General features: G+C 51.0%; 1 protein-coding gene across 3 annotated transcripts; it reads right to left on the minus strand.

The window, feature by feature from the left end:
• Nucleotides 1-388: 388 nt before the first annotated feature.
• Nucleotides 389-17969, minus strand: TICAM1 (TIR domain containing adaptor molecule 1). Of its 3 annotated transcripts, XR_014294211.1 has the most exons (3): nt 17839-17969; nt 2056-4826; nt 393-811 (listed from the first exon to the last, which is right to left on the minus strand). XR_014294211.1 is itself a non-coding variant. In XM_082622734.1 (2 exons), the coding sequence occupies exon 2, from the start codon at nt 4682-4684 to the stop codon at nt 2561-2563; it is 2124 nt and encodes a 707-aa protein (XP_082478860.1). In that variant the 5' UTR covers nt 4685-4826; nt 17839-17969; the 3' UTR covers nt 389-2560. The 3 variants fall into 3 exon arrangements, 2 of the variants coding, with proteins under 2 accessions (XP_082478860.1, XP_082478861.1); XM_082622734.1 differs by having other exon boundaries at nt 389-4826; XM_082622735.1 differs by having other exon boundaries at nt 389-4826; nt 17835-17969.
• Between the last annotated feature and the right edge of the window lie 4405 nt (nt 17970-22374).

Here is a 22374-nt window from a genome sequence, read left to right on the forward strand (position 1 = left end):
AACGAAGACCCAATGCAGCCAAAAATTAAAAATAAATAAATTTATAAAAATAGATAAATATACTGGGTTGACACAGGGACATGCAGGTACTGGAGTTCCAGACTGGAGGTCACTATGTCCATGGTACAGGTGAGAAAGATGAGGCCTGGAAAAGGGCTGTGACTTGCGACTCACAACATCTCAGGGATGAAATAGGGGCTCACATTCTGAATGGGCCCATTTCTCCCTCCTCTGCCTCCACCTGGTCCAGCCCCCATCCTCACTGGCCTGGACCAGTCCCCTCTGGGCCCCCAGCTTCCACCCTTGCTCCCCAGTCTGCCCTCCCCGCCCCAGCCAGGGGTCGCCCATGAACACCTGAGTCAGGCCCTGCCCCTCCTCTGCCCACAGCCCTCCATGGTCCCACCTCCCTGGGGGTAAAAGCCCAAGTCCTCCCTGAGACCCACAAGGTCCTGCATGAACTGCTCCATCCCCTCCCGGTCATCACCACCCTCTCTCCTCCTCACTCACTCTGCCCATCCTTGCTGTTCATGCAACAACGCAGGCACGGTCCTGCCCCAAGGCCTTTGCACTGCCTGTTTCCTCTGCCCAGAAGATCTAACCCTTCCTTCCCAAGCTCTTTCTCCAGGTCTTGGCTCTAATGCCACCTCCTCAGAGAGGCCTTCCTGGTCACCTGGGCCAAAGTTCTTCCTCCTGAGGCACCCCCATCACCATGCATGCCCAGTTTATTTCTTCTGAAGTCTCCTCAGTTTCTGAAGTTATCTTGCTTCCTCATTTGATGATTCATTCACTGCTCCCTTCCCTCCACCTCTACCTGCGATTGAAAAGAGAGCAGGGGATGGTTCACATCTGTCTTCGCGCCCACTGCACCCCAGTGTCTGGGACAATCCTGGCACACACTAGGAGCTCAATAAATATTGGTCAACTGCAAAACTGGCCTGTTAACTGCAGCTGACTCTAGCCTTAGTGACCCGAAACCGTCTGTTTGGGAATTCCCTGGGAATTCGGCGTTTTCACTGCCGTGGCCCAGGTTCGTTCCCTGGTCGGGGAGATAAGATCCTGCAAGCCACGCCAGAGCGGCCAAAAAGAAAAGAAAAGAAACTGTCTGTTTCCACAACCCCACCCGGAGAATCCAATCTCCCCAAGTTTCATGTCATGGCAGGGAAGCCGGAAGCAGACCTTCGACAAAATCTGAGTCAGTGACTAAAATAGTAAGTGGTGCGTGACAGTCTGGGTGACTCACACCAGGCCCGCCCTTTGGGGTGGCTGGTGGAGGAGGAAAGGACATGCTAAGTCAGTGTTCAAATCACGCTGTTGGGCGAGAGGAGGCCTGCAGCTTCCTGGCTCACCTGGCCCACATACGCCCTTCCTGGGCTGGCTTTCATTCCCTCCCTTGGAAATCCGACTACTTCACTGCAATCTCCCCACTTCCGATCTGTGTGACTTTGAGGACCAGAATTCACCTCTCTCTGCCTCGGTTTTCCCCATCTGTAAAATGGGGAGCAGCAACAGAAGCTTCTACCGTGTGGGGGGGTCATTTTTGAGGATTAAAAGACGTTTAGATGGGACTTCCCTGGTGGTCCAGTGGTTAAGACTGCGCTTCCACTGCAGGAGGCGCAGGTTCGATTCCCTGGTCGGGGAGATCCCTGGCCAGGGAGATTCCGCATACCGTGTAGTGAGTCCAAAAATTAAAAAAGGTTTAGATTTAAAGCCTCCCAGACGGATAAATGGTGAGTGCTCAACAAATATTAATTCTATTCTTATTCTCAAAAGGTCTGAGACCCTGAAAAAGATTAATCCCCTTCATACCGGGCACAAAGTTAATGAGCACCTACACTGTCCCTGGTATTTCACTGTTATCGCACACAATCTGCTGATGACCTTGGAACAATGGCCTCATAAACCCTTTTCTCAGATAAGAAAGCAGAGGCTCAGAGAGGTGAAGGCACTTGCTGAAGATTACACAGTGTGATCAGAGCCCAGCATTGGTGGGAGCATCAAAGCAGACCCCCGCTTCCCGCAAAAAGGGCTGCAACAGAAACAGCTAAATGTACTCACAATGTCTTTTCTGTCCACCTTCTCTGGCATTAGAACCAACACTTCTGGCAAAGCACGTGACCCATCAGAAGACTACATTTCGCAGCTTCCCCTGCAGCCGGAGATGGACCATATGACTATATCCTGACCAATGAAATGAAAGCAAACATGCACAACTTTTGGTTCCTGTCCCTTTTATGGCAATAGCAGCCACGTTTCTATCCTGACAAATGGCCAGGCAGAGGTCTCCCAGAGGACAATGGCGCTGTCAAAGCATTCAATAAATATTTATTACAATTAAAACACCATACCCATACCCTCAACCTATTCCCCACCACCACGGTCCAGAGAGAGGGAGGGATTGACTGAGAATTTGTAAACACATCCAATTCTGGCTACCTCGAGGGCCAGAAAGTCATGGAGTCAATTTTCCCGGCAATGTCCTGAAAGTAGCAAATGACCCCATGTTCCGCTGACCCCTGGAGATGGGGAATCAAGGCCGAGGCCATCAGGTCCAGTCACTTGGTCATTTCGTTTCTGGCGTCTTGTCCTCGGGCGCCTGCGTCCCTCTCTGGTTCCACATGTGGTTGTTGAGTCCCAGTTGTACCATCTGTGCATGATGTATGATGAGGGGCTGCAGGCCAGGGTTCTGAGAGTGCCCGGGTGAAGTCTGTGGGAAGTCCGGGGGCTGCGGGAAGGCCTGGGGCTGCGGGAAAGCCACTGGGGGCTGCGGGAAGGCTGGTGGGGGCATGCCCGCCAGCCAAGGAGGGAGGGGCGGCGGCTGATGGCCCGCCCAGGTGGGAAAGGGTGGTGGTGGGGCTCCAAGGGGCCCCGGTCCCCCAAAGGGCACCTGAAGCACAGAAGGCAGTTGAGTCCCAAATGGCATGTAGCTCTCGAAAGCTACCTGGAGCTTCTCCATCTGCTTCTGGTAGGACTGGTAGTTATGGAGGCAAGCTGAGTGCGCGGCACCCCACGCCGCTGCCTGCTGCCGCTCAACCTCCAGGTGTTGGCTCTTCTCCTGCAGGGCCCGGACATCCTGTTCCTTCCTCCACTTGGCCTTGCGGGCCCGCAGCTTCTGGGACTTGAAGGTGTTGGCCACCTTCCTGGCGAAGATCGGGGAGTGCTCGTCCAGCCACACCAGGCCGGTGAGCAGGCTGGACGTGCTGGGGCTGAGCTGGGTCTGGGAACTCTCCAGGGGCAGGAAGGGGATCACGCAATCCTGCCACCCGTGCCGCGTGAGGCTGCTCATCAGAGACTGGTTCGCCTGGTGCTGGCTCAGCCGGCAGTCGAAGTTGGAGGTGAGCAACAGGATGGTGAAGGCCGAGTGGTCTAAGGCGTCCTGCAGGCAGTGCAGCTCGCCGCGCCCTGGCACCTGGAAATCTTCGCAGAAGGTGGCGCCGTCGCTCACGCCCAGGGCCTCCAGCCTCTCGCGCACGCGCAGCGCGATGTGCTCGTCCGCGCAAGCGTGCAGCACCACAAAGTTATAGAACTTCTGCTCCTGCGACTCCAGCTCAGGAGGAGGGGGCCCCGGCTTTGAGATGGTAGGGTGAACCTTAGGAGGAGTCGATGGAGACCAAGAGGGAGGGGACGTTTTGGGGGCCGATGGAGTCGGTGGGCGTGGCTGAGCCGCCGGGTAAGTGGTGTCTTCCTCTGAAAGTTGGATTGGCGTCTGATCCGCGACAGGGCAGGCGTTTCTGGAAGGCGAGGGGAGAGATTTGGGAGCTGCTGGCACATCCGTGCACTCCACCGAGTAGTGACTGCTGGTTTTCGGAGCTTCCGGGGGGTCGTGCAGGCTGGCGGGGCATGCACATGCGGCCACCTCGGGAAGCCTGGGGGCTGGGCTGTTTGGCCGCACCGGGGACCTGGCAGCCTCCACTGATGGGGGCCAGGTCATCTCCTCGGGCTCCTGGCAGCCCATAGGGGCAGGCTCGGGCACCGGGCTGGCCCGGGGCTTGTCACACAGCTTGCTGGGCCCGTGGGGGCTGTGGTGACTGCTGAGGAGGGCCACGGTGGGCGACTGGCTAATTTCCAAGTTGCTGGCCAGAGAGGCTGGGCTGCCGGTGGATCTCAGGGAATGCCCTCTGCTCCAGTCCGAAAGGTCCTCGATGGGCCGTGGATCGCTGCGGGTCCCGGAGGGTGATGCCGAGGACGGCAGGAGGCACCCCAGATCGGAGTGGAGAGTTTGGATGGCCCCCAGGTCCCTAAGGACGTCCCATCCGCACCGGTCTCGGGCCTCTTCCTGGAGCTCCCCCAGCTGGGGGTCGTCCCTAGACCTGAAAGCACGGACGGCTGCCCGGTAGGCCTCCTCCCGCATTGGCGCTGGACACAGCCTCTCCTCGGCAAGAAGGTGGTACACCCTGGCAACGGCCCGGGACACGTCTGGGGGCTCCTCTGGGGCCTCAGTGCTGTCCACACCAGCCCACTGGCGGGCCACCAGCTTCGCCACAGCGTCCGCCTTCAGCGCCTCCAGGGAGATCCTGGCCTCGGTCTCCTGGCCCAGCTTTAGGAGCACCATGGCATGCAGGAGGTCCACCCCACGGCAGCCTGGCCGCAGGGTCTTCAGCTTGTGCTTAAGATACAAGAGCTTATCCTGGCCCGCCGCGCCTAGAATGTCAAAGGCGCCAGAAAGCGACGGCCCTGTGCTGGCCATGGGCGCAGGTGGGTGTGGCCTCCGGCGGCGGGAGAAGCACTGGGTGATGGAGTCATGTTCCACACGCCGCCCCGCTGCGCTGCAGGCCCGGTGTCCCTACCTGCTCACGGGTACTAGGTCCCCTGGGGGCTGCAGAGCAGACCTGTGAAGCAGAAAGACATGGTTATCACCAGAAAGGGGGCTCTGGGAGGCGGCCCAGACAACGCACCCCCCCCATGCCTTCAAAACCCACCAGACCTATCACCAGACCTTGACCTTGGGCAAGACTTCTTACCTCCCCCACCTTCCCTCTCCTCCTCTGCAAGAGGACAGCAGAGGCACCTGCCTGGTGTCACCCAGCGGGTAGCTGCTACTATTTTCCCCATTCACAGAGGAAGAAGGTGAGCCAGAGAAGTGAAGTCATTTGCCCCAAGTCACACAGCCGGTGACAGATCTGGGATTTGTTTGTTTGTTTGTTTTGTCCAGAAGGCATGCGGGATCTTAGTTCCCCAACCAGGGATCAAACCTGCACCCCCTGCAGTGGAAGCATGGAGTCCTAACCACTGGACCACCAGGGAATTCCCAGAGCTGGGATTTGAGCCCAAGCTGTCTGGCTCTAGAGGCTGAGGCTATGTGCATAACTACAAGACTATACTGCCTATTAGGATGATAATAAGCCCACTTATGGGATTGTTTCAGGGAGCTGAGTTGCGTTAATGTATGGAAAGCTCTGAGCCCAATGACTGGAAGTCACTCAGGAAGGGTCAGCCTCCTAGATAGCCCCCAGTGACCCCACATCCTGGTATTCAAGCCTTGGGTGGTCCTTCCAATGTTGTCCCAGAGTTCTGTGAGATCGATAGAATATGGCAGAAGTGATAGGGTGTCATCTGTGACATTAGGTTATAAAAGACACTGGCTTCCTTCTTAGTCACTCTCTCTGTCACTCTCTCGGGGGTAAACAGTGATGTGAGTGGCCCTATGGAAAGGCCCACCAGGGGAGGAACTGAGGCTTCCCACCTCCAGCCACATGGGGGCGCCAATCTCAGACTCCAGCCCCAGTTAAGCCTTCAGATGAGGCAGCCCCAGCAGACAGCGCCTCATCAGAGACCTAGAGCCAGAGCCGCCCAGCTCATCTGCCACCAGATTCCTGATATTCAGAAACTATATGAGATAATAAATATTTGTTGTTTTGAAGCCACGAAGTTCTGGGGTAATTTGTTCCACAGCAATAGCTAACTGATACAGGTTGCATTATTACTATGATGAGTTAACCATGACCAAGGGCCAGATCTATGCCTAACACTGCTGCTAAGCCCTTTGGAGGCTCTTTCCTCTTCTCTCCATTTCTTGAAAAATGCCAAGCTGGTTCCCACTTCAGGATCTTTGCATGCACTGTTCCCTCTGCTTGGAGCACCTTACCCCAGACCTTTGCCTGGGTGACCTGAAGCTCATCCTTAGCCCCCAGGTACAATGGTGCAACCTCAGGGAGCCCTCCATGACCACCCCGGTTCTCTATCCCAGTCTGTCTCTCCATGTCCCCCCACAACAGAATTGGCCACTGGGTGACCTTTTCCTGTGTGTTAAACCTTCCACATCTGTCTGCCTCCCAGTCACCACGGGCATCAAAGGGTGAGGGTTTGTGGAACCACACAACAGGTACCTAACAAATACTTGTTGAATGAATGAATCAATGTATGAATGGGGCCAGCAATATTTCCTTCCAATACTGTTGATAAGAAAACAGGCACAGGGCTTCTCTGGTAGCACAGTGGTTAAGAATCCGCCTGCCAATGCAGGGGACACGGCTTCAAGCCCTGGTCCAGGAAGATCCCACATGCCGCGGGGCAACTAAGCCCGTGCGCCACAACTACTGAGCCTGACCTCTAGAGCCCATGAGCCACAACTACTGAGCCTGTGTGCCACAACTACTGAAGCCCGCGCGCCTAGAGCCTGTGCTCTGCAACAAGAGAAGCCACCACAATGAGAAGCCCGCGCACCACAATGAAGAGTAGCCCCTGCTCACCACAACTAGTGAAAGCCCGCGTGCAGGAACAAAGACCCAACACAGCCAAAAATAACTAACTAAATTAAAACAAACAAACAAAAAAACCCAATCCCTTAAAAAAATAAAATAATATAAACTCAAAATGGTTAAAGACCTAAATGTAAGGCCGCACACTATAAAACTCTTAGAGGAAAACACAGGCAGAACACTCTTTGACATAAATTGCAGCAAGATCTTTTTTGACCCACTTCCTAGAGTAATGAAAATAAAAACAAAAATAAAAATATGGGACCTAATTAAACTCAAAAGCTTTTGCACAGCAAAGGAAACCATAAACAAAACGAAAAGACAGCCCACAGAATAGGAGAAAATATTTGCAAACGAAGCAACCCACAAGGGATTAATCTCCAAAATATACAAACAGCTCATGCAGCTCAATAACAAAAAAAAACAATCCAATCAAAAAAATGGGCAGAAGATCTAAATAGACATTTCTCCAAAGAAAACATACAGATGGCCAAAAAGCACATGAAAAGATGTTCAACATCACTAATTACTAGAGAAATGCAAATCAAAACTACAATGAAGTATCACCTCACACCAGTCAGAATGGCCATCATCAAAAAATCTACAAACAGGGGCTTCCCTGGTGGCGCAGTGGTTGAGAGTCCACCTGCCGATGCAGGGGACGCGGGTTTGTGCCCCGGTCCGGGAGGATCCCACGTGCCACGGAGCGGCTGGGCCTGTGAGCCATGGCTGCTGAGCCTGCACGTCTGGAGCCTGTGCTCCACAGTAGGAGAGGCCGCAGCAGTGAGAGGCCCGCGTAACACACACACACACACACACACACAAATCTACAAACAGTAAATGCTGGAGAAGGTGTGGAGAAGAAGGGAACCCCCCTACACTGTTGGTGGGAATGTAAACTGGTACAGCCACTATGGAGAACAGTATGGACGTTCCTTAAAAACTAAAAAGAGAGCTACCATGTGATCCAGCAATTCCACTCCTGAGCATATACCTGGAGAAAACCATAATTTGAAAAGAAACATGCACCCCAATGTTCACAGCAGCACTATTTACAATAGCCAGGACATGGAAGCAACCTAAGTGTCCATCAACAGAAAAATGGATAAAGATGTGGTACATATATATATAATGGACTATTACTCAGCCATAAAAAAGAATGAAATAATGCCATCTGCAGCAACATGGATGGACCCAGAGATTGTCATACTGAGTGAAGTAAGTCAGACATAGAAGGACAAATACCATATCATATCACTTATACATGGAATCTAAAAAAATGGTACAAATGAACTTATTTACAAAACAGAAATAGAGTTACAGATGTAGAAAACAATCTTATGGTTATCAGGGGGGAAAGGCGGGGAGGGATAAATTGGGATACTGGGATTGACATATACACACTATTATATATAAAATAGGTAACTAATCAGGACCTACTGTATAGCACAGGGAACTCTACTCAATACGTTGTAATGACCTATATGGGGAAAGAATCTTAAAAAGAGTGGATATATGTATATGTATAACTGATTCACTTTGCTGTACAGCAGAAAGTAACACAATATTGTAAATCAAGTATACTCCAATAAAAATTTAGAAGAAAGAAAGAAAACACACACAGAGAAAAGGTCTTTCCCAAGGACACAGAACAAAGACACTATGGAGAGTGTCCCAAACCCCCAAATTTAAATCCCCAGGCGCTCAATTTACATCACATTCAGACTTGGAAAAAGCATAGCCTCACTTCCAGTCCAGGGGGCCGAGAACACTTTCTCTGCCCCTCAGCTAGGCCTACTGCCTGAAACCCACTGGTGCCCACGTTGGGACCTGCCCCACTCCCGAGCCAAGAACAGTGCATCAGCACCAGGGACAACTCTATCCCCTCAGGGGACACATGGCGACATCTGGGGACATTTCTGTTGTCACGACTGCGTGGAAAAGTGCTCCTGGCATTGAGTGGGTGGGGGCCAGGATGCAGCTCAACATCCCACAGTGCCCAGGACAGCCCTTCAAGAGAATGACCGAGCCCCAGACGTTGCTAAGCGCTGACGTTGAGGATGCCTGGTCTAGATGAAGAGCTGATTCATCCATCAACCCCCTTTGCTGATAAATCACAGACGTCACTGTATAAATGACTCAGCTTTCTTTTTTTTTTTTAAATTCATTCTGAGCGGATGTCAAATGGCCCAGGACCAAGGTCGATGGTTCCAGAGGTGTGACAGGGATGTGACCGAGCAGAGTGAGCAAAAGAGAAGTGGCCGAGAAGTGTCAGAGAGAGAGAGGCGGGGCGGGGGTGGTGGTGCGGGGCCAGGGGAGAAAGGACGCAAGGAGATGAGCGGCTGTCTGGCTGTTTCGAAATTGAAAGCGGCCTGACACTGAAATGCTGATAGGGACGGGGAAATAGCAGAGACCCAAAAATGGAGCTGACTTCCTAGTATGGGGAGACAAATGATCGGCGGATACATAGTGAAATTCATGATATATCACAGTATAAATGCCGTGGAGAAACGAGGGAAGGAGAGTCATAAACTCCAAGAATGGGGGGGAGGGGTGCAGTTTTTGTTTTTTTTTTGTTTTGTTTTGTTTATTTGGTTGTGCCGGGTCTTAGTTACGGCACGTGGGCTCCTCAGTTGTGGCACGTGAACTTCCAGTTGTGGCATGCATGTGGGATCTAGTTCCCTGACCAGGGATGGAACCCTGGGCCCCCTGCACTGGGAGTGTGTAGTCCCAGCCACTGTGCCACCAGGGAAGTCCCTGTGTGCAGTTTTAAACAACATAGTTTAGGAAGGTCTTGATGAGAAGAGAGATTTCGACAGGACATAAACATGGGGAGAGAGTGGAGACATCTGAAGGAAGAGAGATCCAGGCAGAGGAAACAGCCCGTGCAAAGGCCCTGGGGCAGGACCATGCCTGGTATGTTGGAGGAACAGCGAGAAGGCCTGTGTGTCTGGAGCAGAGTGAGTGAGGGGGAGAGAGGGAGGAAGGGAGGGCAGGGAGGGGACGGGGCAGGTCGTGTAGGAACTTGTGGGCCTGAGTAGGGGGAAAGGGGGGCACTTGGGCTTTTACCTGAAAACCTAGAACCACCTCGACCTGTCTAAATGCCATGGTCTTGCCTCATGTGTGTTCCTGAGAAGGAAAATGGGCTCAGTGGGACCACATCTACTAACTTCTCAAGAGAAGCCAGAAACTCAGATTTTCAGGAATCTGCTCAGTTGTGTCAAGTTAGCAATCGATTCAAATATTTTAAAGAGACCTTGTGAGCCTAAAAGAAAAAAAAAAAAGCAAGCCAATGTGCCATCCGCAGAGTAAAAACTCTGAACATATTTGTTGCAAATAATAAATAAAGTGTGTGAAGAGGTGAAAGTTATACATACACAGCATTCATTCATTCATTCAAGAAGTAATTTTCCAGCATCTGCCATGTATTGGACACTGAATGTATCAGGACAGAGAGAAGAATAAAACAGGAATACTCTTCCCTCTTGGAGCTGACAGTCCTCCCAAAAAAAGAAGGAAGATAATTATTGCTTAAGTGCTTCCTTAGCTCCTGAATTATTTTTCCATAAAGAAAGACTAAATATGAGCCATATATTATGGCAGAGAAGAGTTCCTTTTTTCTTTTCATAAACTTTTTTGCTTCTTTCAAAAACAAATATCAATATATGGCAACTTACGGCAACAAAGTGGGTATATGTATATATAATATTACAACCTAGTATATCATATCTCTTAATTGCCCCACTGGCCTTCCTGCTATCCTTCAAACTTGCCAGGCACTGTCCTGCCTCAGGGCCTTTGCACTGGCTGCTCCTTCTGCCTGGAACACTGTTTCCCCCATGTATCCCCACAGCTCACTCCCTACCTTCCTTCAAATTTTTGGTCAAGCCTGCCCTGATGACACTGTGCACAACTCCCTAGGAAGGGGTCACAAAGTATGGCCCATGGGCTGTTTTAGTAAATAAAGTTTTCTTGGAACACAGACATGCTCACTCATTTACACAGGATCCATGGCTGCTTTGAGGCTACAATGGCAGAGCTGAGTAGCTGCAACAGACACCATGTAGCCCATAAAGATGAAAATATTCACTCTCTGGTCCTTTCCAGAGAAAAGTTTGCCAACAACTGGGCTACGAAACAGGCATATGATTTTTTTTCCCCCCATTCCATAGAGGGGCAAACTTAGATTGCACAGCTAATGATGGGCAGAACAGCCCCATGGCACCAATGTTTGTAACCCTAAGACCAGATGCCTGTGTCTCCAGCCCATATAATTATTACGGGGGATAACTGGCTGTTATTGGTTGAACTAGGTTCCCCCCTCACCAAGTTCAGATGTTAAAACCCTAACCCCCAGGACCTCAAGATGTGACTACATTTGGAGATGTGGTCTTTACAGAGGTAATCAAGTTAAAATGAGGTCATAAGGATGGAGTCCTAATCCAATAAGACTGGTGTCCTTATAAGAAGGGGAGACTAGGACACAGACACCCACAGAGGGAGGATCATGTGAGGACACAGGGAGAAGACAGCTGTCTGCAAGCCAAGGAGAGAGGCCTCAGAAGGAACCAACCCTGCCGACACTTTGATCTTGGACTTCCAGCCTCCAGACTGTCAGGCGATAAATTTCTGGTTTTTAAGCCCCCCAGCCTGTGGGACTTTGTTATGGCAGCCCCAGCTCCATGTGGCTACTGAGTACTGGAAATGTGGCTACAGCTACCGGGGAGAAAGTAAATATTAAATTTTATTCATATTTAGTTCATTAAAATGGAAAAACTGGGGCAGTGTAAAAAAAAATGTTCCCCAATTAAACCCAACTTTGGGGACTTCCCTGGTGGCACAGTGGATAAGTCTCCACGCTCCCAATGCAGGAGGCCCAGGTTCGATCCCTGATCAGGGAACGAGATCCCACATGCATGCCGCAACTAAGGAGCCCGCCTTCCACAACTAAGACCCCGTGCAACCAAATAAATAAATAAATAGATATTTTCAAAAGTAATTATCAAGGCTTTACCGTGTGTAAAATACAATGCATTTATATAATTGTATGGATTAAAAAATAAATCCTGTAAGTACTATTATCTCCTCTTTAAAAAAAATGACCCAACTTTGTTTTCGTAGGATCAGATTTCACTTAAAATGTTAAAAATGTAGCATCTGAATTGAGATCTGAAAAAATACACACCAGATCTTGAAGAATTAGTCGAGAAAAGGTATGTGAATGCCACAGCTGGATTGGAAGCCAAGCTGCCTGGCCCTAGAACCCACTGAGCCTGTGGTCTCCAAAGTGTATCGTCAGAGATTCCAGCTTACATGGACCTGGTTATATGGCCTGAGAAACAGACTTATCTAGTTTTAATTGAAACAGCCCCTGAAATGAGCTCATGGTCAGATTACTGGAAGAAAGTGGAGGACAGACGTTGTTGCCATAATGCAGGCACAAGTGAGCAGTAAGAGAAAGGCAAAGTGGGGCTTCCCTGGAGGCACAGCTGTTCAGAATCCACCTGCCAATGCAGGGGACACAGGTTCGAGCCCTGTTCCGGGAAGATCCCACATGCCGTGGAGCAACTAAGCCCGTGCGCCACAACTACTGAGCCTGCACTCTAGAGCCCATGAGCCTAGAGCCCGTGCTCCGCAACAAGAGAAGCCACTGCAGTGAGAAGCCCATGCACTGCAACAAAGAGTAGCCCCCACTCGCCGCAACTAGAGAAAGCCCGCGCAGCAACAAAGACCCAGCGCAGCCAAACAATAAATAATAAAAATAAAATAAATTAATTTTTTTTAAAAAAAGAGAAAGGCAAAGTGTATAGTTTCTCCTATCTCTGATGTGAGCTTGCTGTCGGCAACAAAATGGGATAAAAACTATGACGATCAGGTGGGACCACAAGTCAGCCAAAACTTACTGAAATATCAAAACTCCTTGAAGTATCAGATATCTCCCTCTACAGCAATGACCCTCAGATCAACTGTTCTTTCCACCTGTCAGTGGCTCCTGGGAACAGCTGCATGTATAGTAACTTAAAAAGAAAAAAATCACTGGGAACTCTACTCAGTACTCTGTAATGACCCATATGGGAACAGAATCTGAAAAAAGAGTGGATATATGTATATGTATAACTGACTCACTTTGCTGTACAGCAGAAACTAACACAACATTGTAAATCAACTATACTCCAATAAAAATTAATTAAAAAAAAAAAGATAGATGGACCTAGAGACTGTCATACAGAGCGAGGTAAGTCAGAGAGACAAAGACACATGTATATTAACACATATATGTGGAATCTAGAAAAAATGATACAGATGAACCTATTTGCAAAGCAGAAATAGAGACACAGGTGTAGAGAATAAACGTATGGCCACCAAGGGGGGCAGGGCAGGTGGGATAAATTGGGAGATTGGGACGGACATATATACACTACTGTGTATAAAATAGATAACTAAGGGGACTTCCCTGGTGGTCCAGTGGTTAAGACTCCATGCTCCTACTGCAGGGGGCCCGGGTTCAATCCCTGGTCAGGGAACTAAGATCCCGCATGCCACGCGTTCCAGCCAAAAAAAAAAAGTTAAAAAAAAAAAAAGTAAGTAATGAGAACCTACTGTATAGCACAGGGAACTCTACTCAATGCTCTGTGATGACCTAAACGGGAAGGAAATCCAAAAAGGAGGGGGTATATGTATATGTAGAGCTGATTCACTTTGCTGCACAGCAGAAACTAACATAACATTGTAAAGCAACTATACTCCAATAAAAAAAAGAGAGAAAATCAATCACGTGGTGACATGCACCCTCCAATTTTTAACGAATAAAGGGCACACCTGATAAAGTGTGAAGGACGGGGCATGAATGGGGCCAGACATTAAGTTCTGCATCATGCACTGTTCACTCTGAAAATTCAAGTTCAGTACTCAGGATCTGTGTCCTATTCTGAATTCAGGTTCTAGGTCAATAAAATGTTAAAAGGAAGAAAAGTTCACCAACTCCTGCAACTACACCACGGGCAGCAGTGTGAGAAGAAAATCTGAATTAGCTGCCAACGCTGAACAGAGGAGGTGCTGTGTGAAACTCTGGTGTTCTGGGTTCTCTTTGAATCCAGACGGTCAGCAAGAACAGAGTGGCAGCTGCCCTTGTCCTGCCCTTGGTCACAGCCTGCCCCCTTTATGGGACACCCACCCAAAATGAGTCAGCTCCAGGGCAAGAGAGCAGTGGGTGGGAGCATGCGCTTGGGGTTCAAATCTCAGCCGTATGGCTTCCCAGCTGTGACCTTGGACAGGCCACAAGCACATTGGTGCCTCAGTCTCCTCCTTTGTGGACTGGGTACGAGGATGAGCTCTTCCTGCGAGGACCGCCATAGGTCGAATAAGTTAATCTGTGTAGAAATGGCACAGAGCAGTGCCTAGCACACCCTCGGTGCGCCGTGAGCCTTAGGGTACCTGACAACTGTCTGCCCCCAGCAGCACCCGAGCTGGAGGCCCCCGCAGCAGAGGCTCAGGGCTGGGCTTGTGGAAAAGCTCACAGCCAGACTCAGAATCAGCCAAGCAGGGACTTCCGTGGTGGTCCAGTGGATAAGACTGTACACTCCCGGGGAATTCCCAGGTGGCGCAGTGGTTAAGAATCCGACTGCCGATGCAGGGGACACGGGTTCGAGCCCTGGTCTGGGAAGAACCCACATACCGCAGAGCAACTCAGCCTATGTACCGAGAGCCCGTGCTCTGCAACAAAAGAAGCCACCGCAATAAGAAACCCGCGCACCGCAACAAAGAGTAGCCCCTGCTCACCGCAACTAGAGAAAGCCCACGCGCAGCAACAAAGACCCAATGCAGCCATAAATAAATAAATAAATAAACAAACAAACAAACAAATTAAAAACGCTCCCAATGCAGGGGGCTTGGGTTCTATCCCTGGTCAGGGAACTAGATCCGCGTGCTGCAACTAAAGATCCTGCGTGCCGCAGCTGAGACCCACCGCAGCCATGTAAATAAATATTAAAAGAAAAAAGGAATCAGCCAGGCAGGCCCTCCCCTGCCTGCACTCCTGGCAAATTGCCTAAAGTCACACTGTGTTTCTCCTCCATCTCCTGGCCCGCCAGCCTGAGCCCCGACGCAGCGCCCCCTCCCCAGACACTGTGCCCTGGCATGTCCCCCGTCCACTCCATCTGCCCTGCCCAGCAGCCACCCCAACCTTCCAGAAACCTGGCTTTCATTCTACCCAACTTCCACAGCCTCCAGGGCAAAGTCCACTCTGCACCTGATAGTGGGTGCTCGGGACAGCGGGGTGGGGGTGGGGGAGCACCCACTGGGGTGAGGGACCCGGCTCTGCCACCTGCCAGCTGGTGGAGCCTGTTTTCTCAGCCTCAGTTTCCTCGTGTGTAAAACCAGCAGGAGAGTGGCCCTCGTCCTGAGCGAGAGTTCAGAATAACAATGTAAGAATCTGTACAAATCAGAAATAAATACTGGCAGAGTTTCTTTTTTCTCTTCTTTTTTATTTGTTCACCAAATCTGGAATTTGCCTACCCTCTCCTCTCCCGTCTACACTCTTGAGCAATCTCTTCACACACAGAGAGAATATTAATTGAGCACCTACTGTGTGCCAAGAGCTATTGTAGGTGCTGCTGCAGACCTCCGGCCATCTTGGAGCTCACAGTCTAGTTGGGGGAGACCCGGGATGAATGAGAAAGTAGTTCATTGCAGAGAACGGAAAGAGCCATCAAGAAAATGAGCCAGGGTGGGGGAGGAAGGCAAGGACTGGGGGAAAGGCTGCCGAGAACTGGAGATCAAGGGAGACCTCTGGGAGGAAGTGACACACGGGAGCTGAGACCTGAAGGAGGTGAGGGAGCAACTCAGGTGCAGATCTGGGGGAAGAGAGTTTCAGGAAGTGGGCACAGCATGTGCAAAGGTCCTGGGGTGGGACTGGACCTGATGTGTTGGAGGAACAGCGAGGAGGCCCACGTGTCTGGAGCAGAGTGAGCGAGGGGGAGAGAGGGAGGAGGGGAGGGCAGGTCGGGGATGGGGCAGGTCGAGCAGGGCCTTGTGAGAAGGAGGAGGGAGCCCTGGGGAGCTGCATGCAGAGCTGGGAGGGGACCTAACTCAGGTGCTCACACGTGCCCTCTGGCTACTTCAGTGAGGGCAGATTTGGGGGTAGGGTGGTGAGGGCAGGAGAGAGGGTGGGAAGGAGACATGGATGGAGGTGACCACTGGCTCAAGCAAGCAATGATGGGATCCAGACCAGGTGGTGATCTCCAGGAAGGATCTCTGGAGACCAGCACACAGTAGGTATACTTACATAAATAAATAAGTATACCTTATAAATAAATACTTATTGGCTTAATAAATCAGTGAGTGGACAGAGCAGTGCCTGGCACACAGTAGGCACCCAATAAATGTTTTCTGCTTGAATCCTTCCTCCCCAAGAAGACAGCCTAATCGGCTCCTACCAGGACTGGCACATAGTAGGGGCACACTTCACTCCTTTTGGCTAATTAAGAAATGTTCCAGGGGACTTCCCTGGTGGTCCAGTGGCTAAGACTCCACGCTACCAACGCAGGGGGCCCAGGTTCCATCCCTGGTCAGGGAACTAGATCCCACATGCATGCCACAACTAACAGTTCTCATACCACAGCTAAAGATCCCGCACGCCGCAGCGAAGATTCTACGTGCTGCAACTAAGACTCGGGGCAGCCAAATAAATATTTCTTAATAAATAAGTGTTTGGGCTTCCCTGGTGGCACAGTGGTTGAGAGTCCGCCTGCTGATGCAGGGGACACGGGTTCGTGCCCCGGTCCGGGAAGATCCCACATGCCGCGGAGCGGCTGGGCCTGTGAGCCATGGCCGCTGAGCCTGCATGTCCGGAGCCTGTGCTCTGCAACGGGAGAGGCCACAACAGTGAGAGGCCCGCGTACCGCAAAAAAAAAAAAAAAGTGTTTACTGAGCACCTACTATGTGCCGGGCACTGTGCAAAGCAAAGGACAACACTGCGAGTTAAGACTATTTTGACTGCCTGTTTACCAGTAGAAAAGGGAGGCACAGAAAGGTGACTTGCCCGGGATCACACAGGTAGAAAGTAAAGGGGCAGTAATTTAAACCAGGCAGCGTGGCTGCAGGGCCCCTGCCTTTATTCACTGAGCACCTATTATGTGCAGTACCCCTCCCATGCCTGGATCTGAGGAATCCTCAAGCCTGGCCAAGGTACCGGACAGCTGCCCTCTGCATTTGGCACACATTACTGTGACAGGTCACACTTTTGCTTCCTGTGGCTCCATGAGGACACTATTTGGCCCCTACTGTGTGCCCAGGGTACTGAACAGTGTCTCCTGGCACGCAGCAGTTGCTCCATAAAAGTTTGTTGAAGAATGAATGAATGGCCCTTATTCGGAGGAGAACACAGAGGCCCAGGCAGGTTCTGCAGCCTGGGGCACCTACCAACCATCCCCCAAACTCTGGAATCCAGACCTCAGCCTGCCTGGGTCACACTGTGGTGTCCCCTCCCCCAAACCCCTGCCTCAGCCGCAAGGAGAGGAAAGGAACACAGGTACCCTGAAGAAGTCCTGGGCCCAGCCAAGTGGTACCAGCGGCCTGGGCAGACTTGGATCGACTCCTGGACAGGTACCAACCAACCCCGTTCCCCACGGGAAGGGGTGGGGAGCGGGGGGTTGGAGATTCCCCGAGACCTATCTCAGCTGATGGATGGGACCCGCTGAGGGAAGCGCGCTTCCCCAGTGGGAGGGGGGGTCACGGAAGCCCCTGGATAAAATGGGGATTCGGGACCCTGGAGGAGCTGGGGGAGCAGCAGTGGGGGATGGCGATCACCGGGCAGGAAGAACCAGGGCTGGGGCAGAGAGAGCGCCCAGTTTGGGGAAGAAATCAGAAACGCGGAGGAGGAAAGCAGTATTGGAAGGTAGTACGTCATGTTGGGGTGGATTCGGGGTGTTGGGGAAGAGTTGGGGGGGAGGACTTGGGCCAGGGAGGGGAGTTGGAGCATTGGGGGGCGGGGGGCACTGAACACGCGACGCAAGGACGTCCAAAGCTCCCAGCGCGGGGCAGCTGGCTTCGAACCCTGGCGAGGGGCGCGGGCAGCCGGGCCCCCTGTAGGCCTGCGGGGGTCCCCTGCCCCTCCCCAGCCGGCCCTCGCCCCTTCCTCACCTACCAGGGATCGCGGGGGCGGCTGGCCGCGCCGCTCGTGTCCTCGGGGCTGGGGCTGGTGGCCGGACGGCCTAGCGGCGTGTCCGCGGATGGCAGAGAGCGAAGGGCACGCCGGTGGCTCCAGGCGCACGGCCTCCGACCGCCCCTTCCGCGTCCGGAGGGGAGGGAGGAAGGGGTTGAGATCACGCTTTCCCAGCGGGACCGGGAAAGTCCCTGAGACGCCCCGAGCGACGCCCTCTGTCCCTCCGCCGGCTGCCACTTAGGGGACGTTTGGGCACCTCCGGGGTGGCCGGGCGCTGGGGACCACAACGGGGGTCAAGGGTTACAACAGCCCTCGCGAGCCCACCGTCTAGTGAGAAAGAACCACAGCGTTTAAATTAGTTCATCTCAATTAGTAATTAATGTTTTCCAGGACACCGAACAGAGGGGATGGGATAATTGGGGGGGACGGGGGGGGAAATCATGGCCACCCTGGAGGGATTTGGGGACGCCCATGTGGTTGGAAAAGGGACAGCAAGATGGCATACCTTTTTGGCCGCGCAGTGCAGCTCGCTGGGATCTTATTTCCCCCACCAGGGATTGAACTCCGGCTCTCCGCAATGAAAGCAGAGAGTCCTAACCACTGGACCGCGAGGAAATTCCCAAGATGGCATATCTTGAAGATGCAAACATGAAGTTTTAAAATTCACAGGGAGCAGAACTAACTAAAGCCTGTAACTAAAAAATAAATAAATATATAAATATATATATAAAATAAAATTCAGGGGCTTCCCTGGTGGTGCAGTGGTTGAGAGTCCGCCTGCCGATGTAGGGGACACGGGTTCGTGCCCCGTTCCACGAAGATCCCACATGCTGCGGAGCGGCTGGGCCCGTGAGCCATGGCCGCTGAGCCTGCGCGTCCAGAGCCTGTGCTCCGCAACGGGAGAGGCCACAACAGTGAGAGGCCCGCATACCGCAAAAATAAAATAAAATAAATAAATAAATAAAATAAAATTCACAGGGGTCCTGAACCCAGGGCTTACATATCTATTGGGCAGAGTTAAATCACGGTGCTCAGAGCCCGTCATACTTCTGGGACCCACGAAAATGTTTTCATTTCTCTTAAAATCAGAAAGGAAAAAAAAAAAAAGAACAGAAAATGAATATAATCCAGCCTAAATTATATGTGTCTTTATACCAACACAGTTGTAAACTGTAATTTAATTTTTTTTTTTTTTAGTGGAGGAAGAGGCCCACAAAAGCCATAAATAATATACCTTTGGTTGGGCCACTTTGTCACCCAGAACCTCTGGTCAAAATAGCATTTGCTATAGAAAACAAACTTCTTGTTATCAAAGGGGAAGGGGGTGGGGGGAGGGATAAATGAGGAGTCTGGGATTAACAGATACACACTACTATATATAAAATAGATAACCAGGTCTTCCCTGGTGGTCCAGTTGCTGAGTCCGTGCTCCCAATGCAGGGGACCCCACCCAGTTCGATCCCTGGTCTGGGAATTAGATCCCACATGCTGCAATGAAAGATCCTGCCCGCAGTGACGAAGATCCCGTGTGCCGCAACTAAGATCTGGAGCAGCAAAATAAACAAATATTTTTAAAAATAATAAAACAGATAACCAACAAGGTCCAACTGTACAGCACAGGGAACTATATTCAATATCCTGTAATAATCTATAATGGAAAAGAATCTGAAAAAAATATATATATATATAAAACTGAATCAGTTTGCTGTACACCTGAATCTAACATGACATAGTAAATCAACGATACTTCAATTAAAAAAAAATACCTTTTGTTAGATGCATCAAGCCCAATATAGGAGGTTACAGGGAAGTCCATTATGTTGAAATATACTTATAAAAAATTTCTTTAGGGGCTTCCCTGGTGGCGCAGTGGTTGAGAGTCTGCCTGCCGATGCAGGCGACACGGGTTCGTGCCCTAGTCCGGGGAGATCCCACATGCCGCGGAGCGGCTGGGCCCGTGAGCCATGGCCACTGGGCCTGCGCGTCCGGAGCCTGTGCTCTGCAATGGGTGAGGCCACGGCAGTGAGAGGCCCGCGTACCGCAAAAAAAAAAAAAAAATTCTTTAACAACAACTTAGTGATCCATCCTTGGATGAATGGGGTCCACCCACACAGTGGAATATTATTCGATGTTAAAAAGGAAGGAGAGCTTCCCTGGTGGCGCAGTGGTTGAGAGTCCGCCTGCCGATGCAGGAGACACGGGTTCGTGCCCCGGTCCGGGAAGATCCCACATGCCGCGGAGCGGCTGGGCCCGTGAGCCATGGCCGCTGAGCCTGCGCGTCCGGAGCCTGTGCTCCGAAACGGGAGAGGCCACAACAGTGAGAGGCCCGCGTACCGGAAAAAAAAAAAAAGGAAGGAAATTCTGACACAGGCTACAAGGTGAATAAACCTTGAAGACATTGTGCTCAGTGAGATAAGCCAGAGAGGGAGGGACAAACAGTGTGATTCCACTCACAGGAGGTCCCTAGGGAGGTCAGATTCATAGAAACAGAAAGGAGGTGGTGGGTGCCACCAGTTCGGAAGAGGGAGACTGTTTCACGGGGACAGTTTCAGTTTGGGAAGATGAGAAAATTCTGGAGACGGATGGTGGGGATGGTTGCACAGCAATGTGAATGTGTTTAGTGCCACTGAGCTGTGCACCTAAAAAGGGTTAAAAGGTGGTACTTCCCTGGTGGTCCAGTGGTTAAGACTCCTACTTCCACCACAGGGGATATGGGTTCAATTCCTGGTCGGGGAACTAAGATCCCATATGCCACACTGTGCAGTCAAAACCAAAAAAAAAAGGTTAAAAGGTAAATTTCATGTTTAGTATATTTATTTTACCACCACAAAAAATTGTTTTCAAATACTTGCAAGACAGTCACTTCAAAAAGACTTTTGAAATAGAGCTATACCGAAACAAACAAACAGGCTTAGGGTTCTACCTCTGTGTGTATCACCACATTAACTAACAAAATCTAATCCCCACAGTGACTTTTCAGTAATAACAAGGGTCAGCTGTATTTTGAGCCACCTGCAGCAGTGTGATCTGATATGGAAATGCCTGTGGTTTTCTACCAGAAACAAAGCCACAAGTCCTTCATTCATAATTGAGGAAATGGCAAATATCAGTTGAGTCAGTGCAAATAAAGATGTGAGGGTTTTTTCCCCCGTCGATTCATTGGGCAACCTGAATTTTATCATCAGCTCTTGCAAATGGTGCATGGATTCCAGGCCAAAGTTCACTGAAAGGTTCTTGGCAGGGAAATGCAAATGGTAGTTATCAGGACGCTAAGTCCCCCACCCCCGCCCTGTCCTCCCACGTCAGTGCCTCATTTAGTGCCTGTCGCCTGTGAGGGAGAAATTTTCTTGAACGCCTACTGTGTGCCAAGCATGTCTAGGTTCTGGGGATACATTGGGGTGGGGATGGGGGAAGAAGTGGTCCCTGCCTTTAGGGCCTCCTGAGCTGGAGGCGGAGCAGGCATGAAACCCATCTTCCCATATGCCTCTCCACCCCACAACCATCACCAATTTTTGGAGCGTCCATCAGGTGCCTGTTCCCAGGCCAAACACATCTTGGTAGTCATCTGATCAATGTCTTTTATTTATTTATTTATTTTTTGGTTGCGCTCTGTGGCATGTGGGATCTTTAGTTCCCCGACCCGGGATTGAACCCGTGCCCCCTGCAGTGGAAGTGTGGAGTCTTAACCACAGGACCGCCAGGGAAATCCTTATCCATGTCTTAAAACAACTGTTCCTGGTAGGTTTGACCGTGCCCATTTTATAGGCGAGAAAACTGAGGCTCAGAGACGGTAACACGGCTGGAACATCCGAGGTTTCCACGGGAAGCCATGGGCTGCAGACGGATAAATTTGACCACCTGCAGACAGGTGTGGTTGTGCACCTCCCTTCATTTAAAGAAAAAAGAAGGTCCTGGTTGAGGTCCACATTCCTACTCCCACTTGGGGGCCCATTCGTTCCGTTTTCAGCTTTTGCACACACGTTTACACGCATCCATGAATGTGATATTTAGTATCCTTTGGTCTGGCTTTGCTTTTTATTCAAATTGGCCAGAAGTCAGCAAACTTTTTTCTGTGAAGGACCAGCTAGTAAAATATTGTCGGTCTTAGGCACCATAGTGTCTTTATTACAACTACCTATGCTGCTGCTGTAGCCCCAAAGCAGTCACAGGTGATACCTCAGTAAATGGGTGTCAGCTGTGTGTCAATAAAACTTTATTTACAAAACCAGGTGGCAGGGACTTCCCTCATGGCGCAGTGGTTAAGAATCCGCCCGCCAATGCAGGTTTGATCCGTAGGGATTCCACATGCTATGGAACAGCTACGCTGGTGCGTCACACACAACTACTGAAACCCGCGCACCTAGAGCCCGTGCTCCGAAACAAGAGACGCCACCTCAATGAGAAGCCTGCACACCGCAACGAAGAGTAGCCCCCGCTCTAGAGAAAGCTGGCGCACAGCAACAAAGACCCAAGGCAGCCCCCCCCCCAAAAAAAAACCAGGGCTTCCCTGGTGGCGCT

This window comes from Mesoplodon mirus, assembly GCF_964341445.2.
Source record: "Mesoplodon mirus genome assembly, chromosome: 5".
Classification (NCBI taxonomy): Eukaryota; Metazoa; Chordata; class Mammalia; order Artiodactyla; family Ziphiidae; genus Mesoplodon; species Mesoplodon mirus.